The sequence below is a fragment of the Charadrius vociferus genome, unplaced genomic scaffold (assembly GCF_000708025.1).
Source record: "Charadrius vociferus isolate BGI_N301 unplaced genomic scaffold, ASM70802v2 scaffold301, whole genome shotgun sequence".
Classification (NCBI taxonomy): Eukaryota; Metazoa; Chordata; class Aves; order Charadriiformes; family Charadriidae; genus Charadrius; species Charadrius vociferus.
The window spans coordinates 1,164,792-1,174,110 of NW_009646842.1; the positions used below are offsets into that span (position 1 = coordinate 1,164,792).

At 46.5% G+C, this 9,319-nt stretch overlaps 1 protein-coding gene across 1 annotated transcript; it reads left to right on the forward strand.

Moving 5' to 3' along the window:
* Positions 1 to 2,499: 2,499 nt before the first annotated feature.
* Positions 2,500 to 3,621, forward strand: LPAR5 (lysophosphatidic acid receptor 5). The gene has a single exon (XM_009892521.1). The coding sequence runs from the start codon at positions 2,500 to 2,502 to the stop codon at positions 3,619 to 3,621; it is 1,122 nt and encodes a 373-aa protein (XP_009890823.1).
* The last annotated feature ends 5,698 nt before the right edge of the window (positions 3,622 to 9,319 follow it).

Here is a 9,319-nt window from a genome sequence, read left to right on the forward strand (position 1 = left end):
GGTGCCCTCAATCCCAGCATCCATGTCACCAACAAAGATGTTAAACAGCTCCAGTCTCAATACCAACCCCTGAGGAACACCATTCATCACTGGTCTCCACTGGGACATTGAGCCACTGATCACAACTCTTTGAGTGCAGCCAGCCAACCAGTTCCTTATCCTCTGAGTGGTCCATCCGTCAAATCTGTGTCTCTGCAATTTAGAGAGCAGAATGTTGTGTGGGGACCGTGTCAAATGTTTTGCACAAGTCTAGGTAGATGATGTCAGTTGCTCTTCCCTTATCCAGCAATGCTGTAACCCCATCATAGAAGGCCACTGAATTTGCCAGAGACAGTTTGCCCTTTCTGAAGCCCTGTTGGCTGTCACTGATCATCTCCTTATTTTCCACGTGCCTTAGCATAGTTTCCAGGAGGATCTGCTCCATGATCTTGCTGGGCAGAGAGGTGAGACTGACCGGCCCTGAGTCTTCCATTTTTCCCTTTTCAAAAATGGGGGTTATGTTTCCCCTTTTCCAGTCAGTGGGAACTTCACCAGAGCAATTGATATCTGTCTGCTCTCTTGTATTAGACTTCCACTTTCATCCTTTAACATATTGTTGCCAGAATTAATCTTTTCCCACCTGTGAGGTTAGCATGTGCTGCTTCTGTTTTTAATAGATACTCCCTCTAGATCTGTACATTGCCCTACAATGCCATCCAGAAGGTATGACGTGCTTGTCGTGCCTGTCAAGTTGCTGAGCAGCTTCCTGTTACAGTAATATCAACCTTATGTAAAGATTTCCTCTAGACAGAAAATTCTATTTTCCTTTTGAGGTAAATCACACTGTATGTGGGCTCTGTGAAGGATTCCCTATCCAACCCCTGCAAACAGCAATGGGGAATTCTGTCATACTTACCACCCCCTGCTCCACTGTGACAGCTTTGAGAGTGCATGCCTAGCTTTAGGATCATAGAATAATTAAGGCTGTCTCTAGCCCAAACTCCTACTCACAGCAGGATCAGATGAGGTTACCCTGGACTTATAAAGTCTGGTCTTGAAAACCTCCAAGGATGGAAACTCCGTAACTTCGCTGGGATACCTGTTGCAACACCTGACTGTTCTCACAGTGAAAACATTTTTCCCAGTCTGAATATCTATTGCTTCAATTTATGCCCATTGCCTCTTGTCCCCCTGCCTTGCCCCACTGTGAACAGATAACTCTGTCCTCTTCCAGTAACCACCTTGAAGGTATAGGGAGGCTGCTGTTATGGCTCCTGGAGCCTTCTCTTCTCCTTCTGAACAAGCCCAGTTCCCTCAGCATCTCCTCACAGGGCAAGTGCTCCAGCCCTCAGATCTTTCTGGTGGCCTTCCACTGGACTTACTAGAGTTGATCAATGTTTGGCAAGGCAGTGCTACCATTAGTATGAAGAATGGCTGTCAGTCTCACACCACTTCTGAGTAACAGGTATATTTGTCCACATGAATCCCATGGCCCTTCCTGCTTTACCATGTTCTCCCTTACCTGGCTGTGCTGCTCTGCGTTTGTGGGACATGGGCTGTTTCATGCTTTAATGGTGGTGTAAGCAGGAAAATGATCTGAGGACATCCAATCCAAAGGAACGGTATGAATGTGAGCAATGTAAGGAACTCCAACTAGCTAGGACTCAGGTTAGCGTGGACTGTTTCACTTAGGAAAAGGAGCTAGGGTGGAGTCAAGCCTAACTGTGGTATCATTCTTTTTATCTGCAATGCATGTACAAAGTCCTGGTTCTCTGATATAAAACAATATTATGCAGTTTTTATTTTAAGTTTCTTTGAGTCAACATTTTCCCCTCAAAATGCTTGCTCTCTTCTTTTTCTTTCTCTCTCTCTCTTTTTCTGGAGCTGCCTTGACTACTTTCCCTGTGTGCTCTTGTGCTATCCCTTTCTTGTATACATGTGCTCTCAGCAGTGATCAAAGCAATGTGCATATTCTGGGGTTGAGCGGTAAATGAATCTGTACAACAATTACCTTCTCTGTGCTCTTGCTTCTTCTGCCATGTAGTTACTCACTTTTCTACTGTCCATTTTTCTTAGCCTTTTGGTTTCTTTGAGTTCTTGCAGCAGAAACCATCATGGTGGGATTTTGAGCTTTCAAGAGATTTCCCCCTCTAACTTAAACTCTACTGTCTTGGTCTTCCACTCTGACCAGGAATTGTGCTGATATTCAACAACTGGCAATGACCCTCCGTCACATCAGCATCGCCATAACCACTGGAAAGAATTGATGAACTAGAGGCAGAAGCTGACTCTAAGTGACTACGTTACCATCCCGGACAGATGACCACTGACCAGCAACCCAAAGCAGTACCTGTCAAGAGAGAGATGTGCCCATCCACCTCCCAGCTGCAAATGAGGGGAATTACCTGCCGGCGGCTTCCTAGAGGGGAATGACTTCTTTCAGTGCTTTTCTTTGTGCCTCCTTAGCCCACCAGCAGGCTCAATCATCTCAGCAAGACTCTCCCCTGATTCCCGCTGGGCATGTCAGCTTCCAATGCATCTCAGACATGCAAGGATTACAGCTTCAACCACCACCTCCTCCTGCCTGGCTACATCCTGATATTCATTACAGGTCTGTTGCTGAACGTGATGGCCCTATGGATATTCATCCGCTACCTGCGCCTCAAGTCTGTGGTGATGATCTACATGTTCAACCTGGCCGTGAGCGACCTCACCTTCACACTCCCTCTGCCACTGCGACTCTACTACTATTCCAACCACCACTGGCCCTTTGGTAACACCCTGTGCCAGGTCTCTGGCTCTGTTTTCCAAATCAACATGTATGGCAGCTGCCTGTTCCTCATGTGCATCAACCTGGATCGCTATGTTGCCATTGTCCACCCACTTCGCTGGCGGCATCTGCGGCGCCCCAAGGTGGCTAAGCTCCTTTGCCTGATCGTCTGGGTTGTCATCTTCATGGGCTCCATCCCCACAGCAATAGTCCACAAGCAAAACGACTGTGAGGCACAGAACCAGACCATTCAGACCATTTACGTGTGTTTTGAAAGCTTTAGTGACGACATATGGCAGAATAACCTCTTCCCCCTAGTTGTCCTGGCTGAAATCTTGGGGTTTCTCCTGCCTCTCAGCTCTGTAACATACTGCTCGATTCGGATCTTTCAGGAGCTCTGTCAGAACAGCCAGACAAAGACCCTGCGACAGAAGAAGACTGTCCGTCTCCTCTTGGCCAATCTGGTCATCTTCATCATCTGCTTTGTGCCCTACAACACTACCCTGGCAGTTTATGGGATGATAAAGGCCCGGGTGATGAAAGTTGAGGAAGGAACACAGGCCTCCGTGCGCCAAGTGTTAATTACAACAATGTTGTTGGCCAGCATGAACTGCATGCTGGACCCCTTGATCTACTACTTTAGTACCGAGGGTTTCCGTAACACCTTTAAGAAACTGCGGCGGGGACAAGCCTGGGACTCAGACATAGGGACACTTAAGAATCAGGTTGTGGAGAGTAAGTCAACCCGAAACCATGCTGCCTCAAAAGTGAAGCAGTTCCCAGCTAAAAACTTTATCCGTCCCAATGAATCTTTGCCATCACTTCCCACTGCAGTATTTTTGAATGGCCCTATTGAGGACTCAGAAATATAACCACAGAAAGGTCATACCATTGCTGAGTCACCCATTCAATAATTACAGCAAGACTGTGGAAAACAGCTCAAGGTAACTTAGCAAACTGTTTGAGGGAGCCCAGCAGAATGTATGTGGGTGATCATGATGATACAAAGCTGAAGGATGAAAGGTTATTTTAAATAAACAGAGGTGTCTTGGTGACATGGTCCTACCTGACTCTTTTGGTACAGGAAACATAGTGGGGAACAAGAACTTGAAACAAACCTGGTGTGTCTAGGTCTGGTCAGCACAGATTCCTATAGCAAGTCCATCCTGCCCGAGCACCTCCTGGCTGCACTGGAGCATGAAGCAGTTATGGGGATAATCAGAACACACATACGGTACTCACTGCTGACAGGGTGAATTTAGTAGTAATGTCTGAGGGAAACTTTGTTGTTTTCTTAACTAGATGCTTCAATTTGAGTCTTAAGTCCAGCTTGGGGCACCTAAGTAAGTGTCTTAATTTTCCAAAAGACTTGAAGCGTTTAGCAACCCTTGCTGGGGTGAAGGAGAATAGCTGAGTGTTTAGTACTCTTGCAGAAAATAGGTTCCTAACCGTACAGTAAGTCACAGACCTTAGCAAAACAATCTTTAGGAGGTATATCAAATGTGCTTGTGCCGCTGTACACACACACATGCAGCACAATGGCTATACATTTACCTAAAGCAAAATGGCTTGGAAAACACTAGCATACTTAAAAATACACCCAGCATTCATAATGGCCCAAGAAAAAAAAGAGAGGATACCAATACTGTTGTCGTTTCTGAAGCTCACATTGACATCGGTGCTTTGCACTTTCCTGTCACTCGGGCATAGGGTGATTGCTTTCAGGTCTGAGTGATTTTCACTGTTAAAAAGAAATGATGTTGCAGAATGAGGCTGCAGTGAAAAATATTTGCTTGCACAGTTTGTACATGTTTTTTCAGCCTGCACTGTACACAAAAGCCCTATAAATCTCCCCAGAAGCAAGAGATCCAGCTGTACACAGACAGTGCCAGAAACCCCAGTTATTCACTGCTGCTGGCGACCGAGGGTTGCCTTTCCGCTTGCATTGGGAAACAGCCTCCCTGCGGCTTCCAGGAGGACTCAGGCTACCCCCAGAGTGGGTCCATTAGGGTACATTTGAATTTGGGGAGGAAATTTTAAAGGAATAGTAAGGGAAAGTGACAAGAAACGCTGTTCAGAGTAAAGTGCTGGTTCTTAGACATCTAAATTAGCAATGAATCTTATTTCAAGTCCCTACCTCATGACTGCTGTGGGAATAAATGTATTGTAATGCATCATGGTTTTGTGTTACAATACAGTTTAGGAGACACAGGGCTCAAATCCATCTTTCCAGTCTCCCTTGAAGACTTGCTTTCTACTACAGGTGACTGCAGAAGCAGGTCTACACGAAGAGCCTCTCTGCGGAGAGATGCGTGTGTCACCAACTGCCTTAAAAGACCTATGCCCTAGGTAGGCCAGCTCCGTCCCCTTTCTCAGCCTGTGCATCACCAGCAGACCAGCCTTGAAACATGTCTGCCGATGAAGGACATTTAACGTTGTCTGAGAGATGCAGTGAGAGAGGTGGAGGAGGGCCTGCGGGGCAGTAGGTATTTCTGGTTTGAAAATTCAGGACTGCCATGTGAACGTGAATCATTTGTGACATAGTATAGTGCAGCTGGAGAGGAAACAGAGCTGTGTGCATACCTGCTGCTAGGATCCGATGTTACCCTTTTGTTCTGGGCTTTACAGGGTAGTGGAGTGATATTACAGCAACCACACTGCTGTCCATTTCCACGTCTTCCTCCATCTTCCTTTTTCATGCACCCAAGCACCAACACAATGTCTTCACAGCTACATCTTCTTCCCTGCCCAGAGAAATTGATTTATTCTTTCCTTTTAACTTGGCTAGAGTATTGTCACAGATTCACAGAAAGATTTGGGTGGGAAGGGACTTCTGGAGGTCTTTACCCCAACCCATTGCTCACAGCAGGTCGCTGGGGGCAGTGAGGGCCAGATGCTCCCCAAAGGGAGGGCAGCTGAGGGCCAGGCGCGGGAACAAGGCAGGCAGAGGAAGGGGCTTCCCCACCAAGGGGAGGCACCCGCGCAAGGTGAGCAAGGCAGGTACAGCGATAATAGCTGGGTTCAGCTGAGAATCCAGATCACCAGACAAGCCTGTGGTGACGAGGCAGGTCCAAGGTCAAATTAAGAGTTGTCAGCATCAGGATCAGGTCTGGAGGCAGTAACCAGGGTGAGGCATAGTCCAGCCATTGCCAGACAAGTCCATCGCGACAAGGCAGGTCTCGGGTGAAGCCAGGAAGCCTATCAATGGGTTCAGAGCAGTACAGTGCATGGTCAGGCACAGGCGAGACTGCTCAGGCAAGAACCAAGGGCAAAAGCATCAGCAGCTCCTGGGGCAGGGGTTCAGCCCTGGCTAAGGCTCCAGCAGAGATTTCTGAAAAGTCTCCCCAGAGCCACCAGAGGGAAGGGGTAGCCCTCAGCCGCACTGTCTCTGACCTGGCCCCAAGCTCACACAGCCAAAGCCCCAGGAGCAGGGAGGATGCACGCAGGACGCTGAGCTAGTTCAGGTCGCTCAGGGCCTCATCCAGCTGTCTTCTGAAGCACCTTCAAGGATGGAGATTCCTCAGCCTCTTGGGGCACCCACACCAGTGCTGAAACATACCCTGGGGAGAGGCTTTTCCTGATGCCCAACAGGAATCTCCCTTGTTGCAAGTCATGGCTGTCGCCTCTTGTGCTTTCTCAGGCCCACTGCAAGCAGACTCTGGCTCCATCTTCCCTGGGAAAGTTTGCCAAGTATGAATGAAATGTCGGGTGGCAGACACCACTCTTTTGGAAGAGGCTGCTCCTCTGCCAAAGATACAGTATCGCACCCAAAACACAACACAGAACTTCTCAAAAAGAACATGAGAAAGCATCGTCTTTTCTTATAGTTTCATTCCTGAAAATAGCAGAACTATTTTTACCTGGAACATTTTATAAATATTCCACCTCCAGCAGAGGAAATTTTAGCTCAAATATTTTGACAAAATTATAAATAACTGAAAAGCCAATCTCTTAATGGATCTCATCAACCAGTTTAACAATAAAGGGGGCTGCTGGTCATGATACATGCAGCAAAAAAGTTCCTGACTTAGGATGTCTCAAAGCTTTCCTTGATTGTTATATATAGGCAATGATGTGCCCCATGTGGGCTGCTGGGTTTTGTCCTTTGGGTTTTAAATCTTTTTCAGCTTGCATCAGTTTTGTGTCATTTTTTGAAGATGCTAGTCAAACTTAATCGCTTTGGATTCCGGAGAGGATTTTGGTTATTCTTCATGTCTGCCGGAGAGAATCAGTGTTAGCTAGGTCTTCTGCTTCTGCGGTTTTGCCTTTATTAGCCTGATTTTTTTATTCCATCACATGGTGATAAAGAAGAGAACATGCATGTACTGTCTCTCAGTGAAATGAGTCACTCGGGCTATCATGCTTTATAGCTTCTATTTAATGACTATGTATAAAAAAGCCAAACAAGCAAATCTGAAAGTCCTAGGGTACGATGGTGTCTAACAATACCACTTGCTACCAAACGGAACCACTTTAAAACATGCGTTTAAAACAACAGGAACAAACTACGTGAAGCAATGGTATTCAAGAAAGGGAAGATAAATGGAAATATAAGCTCAGCAAAGCCTTTTCAACCTGTATAATTGACCCTCTATGTCCTACTGTGATAATTCTTGAGTTAGTATTCTTGCTAAGTATGCCAGGGGTAAAAGATGCCATTCATTGCTCCCCTGCACTTTGTGTCATGCACAGATGTGACCATTAACCAGATGTCTTCTTATCAAGTAAGACTGAACAAGTGAAAGGTCAGAGAGGTGGCAAAAGAGCACAGAAAACTTATTCTATATAGATTGGACAGGGTATCTGCAAAAATGCATAAATACATTAGGATTTCAAGTATTTTGACTTCCATAACAATGCCAGTCACCTCCGGAAACGGTTCTTTATTTGGATGATAAAGAAACATACTGTTATGACGATTAGTTGTGATCTTAAATGTATTTTACTCTTGCTAGAAATCCACTGACACTCTGGGTTCTGTAAGTAAGCTTGAAAAGATGTTTCACAAGTCCCAGAACAAGCCAGACAATCTTTGAATTGTTTTTATTACTGCTTGTGTTCCTTCTGCCACGTACTGGCTGTATGCCTCCCACCACTTGATGTATCCCTCCAACAAAACATGTATTTTGTATTACAAACGCCCTGAGCAACTTAAGCTGTGCCTGCTTTGAGCTTGAGAGGTTATTCCCCCCAGCCGCCCCCTCCCGCCCCGCTCTGCTCCCTCCCAGTCGCTAGGAGTTCAAACAGATGTCCTCCAGAGGTCCTTCCAACCTAAATAATTGTATGATTCTCTGACCTTGTGTTTTAGATGCTGATCTGGGCTCCTCTCAAGCATTTTTCAGCTTCTTCATAATCATTCCCTCTTAGAGTTGTTCTCGCTTGGATTACACTTTGCATGCCCTGTCTGCCTTCCAGCTGCAGACAGAGTCCTTGATCCTGTGCCTGAGAGCGGTTAGTCTCAGCTTCGCACTTCACGAGTTTCTTTTGAAGCCTTTCTTTCAAACTCTCGCATTCTGCAATGCTAACAGAATCTGTGGCAGAGGCCACATTGCTGCTGTACATCCTCCTGACCAAAATAATTTCAGGGTTTCCTCGCGGTTTCCCATGTTTCCATGCATGGATCATTTTTTTGTTGGGCTGACGTAGCACCTTGCACAGTGAGAGACAGGTCTCTGAGGGCTCCCAGACAAAATAAGAAGAAATAGCGTAATATCACTAAAGAACCTGCTATGTTGCTAATTTTGTTTGAGGGAAAATGGAAAATAAGGATGTGCTAAAGCCAGACATAGCTAACACTGCTTTAACCTATTTCACCCAGATGGTAACAGTGACAAGGCAGTGGTGATGGAGTCTTCCATGCCAGCTGTAAAACCTCCCTGCCCTGCGAACACCACCCCCTGAAGCGCAGTCACTCTCCACTTCAGTCCCTGAAATACAAGGGAACAAGAAAGTAGTTTTCTCCGGAAGAGCAAAGGGGTGGAGGGAAAGGATCAAACTTTGCACCACAAAGTGATGATGAAAGACCTTTTCTGACTGTGAGTGAAAAAAAAAAAAAAAAAAAAAGATAAAACCAGTACAGACATCACTGGGCTATAAAGCAACCTGACACTGCATCAGGAATGGACTGAGATGACAGGACCAAACCCTCAGCACGGTGTGACAGCTGGAACAGCCTGTCCCAGCTTCAGAGAGATACCTGCAGCGTCTCAGTCTCTTATTCTTTGCCCTCCTAGGAGCCCAGGAGTGCCTGCGTGGGTAAAGCACACCGAACAAGACGTAGCCAGGGCTAGCTGAAATGATGGGGGTGCTTTCACCAAAATGAATGTTTCGCGACAAAATATTGCGTTGTGACCAACGATACCGTTTGCTTTCTGATTTGGGGCGGTTGACCATTTTAACCTGAAACAACGAAAGAATTTCCAAACCCAAAACAACATACGTATGATTGCACCTATACGTTCCGTCGGCGACCACGCACACGAGCACAGACACACGCGCGGAGTGTTTGGTGGTAGATACAAAGGGGGAAGCGGCTCCCCTTCCCCCAGTGCCCGGCGGGCGAGCAGGCCG

Coding starts and splice junctions, on each gene's coding strand:
- LPAR5 (XM_009892521.1), top strand. CDS start 2,500: ATGTCAGCTTCCAATGCATCTCAGACATGCAAGGATTACAGCTTCAAC.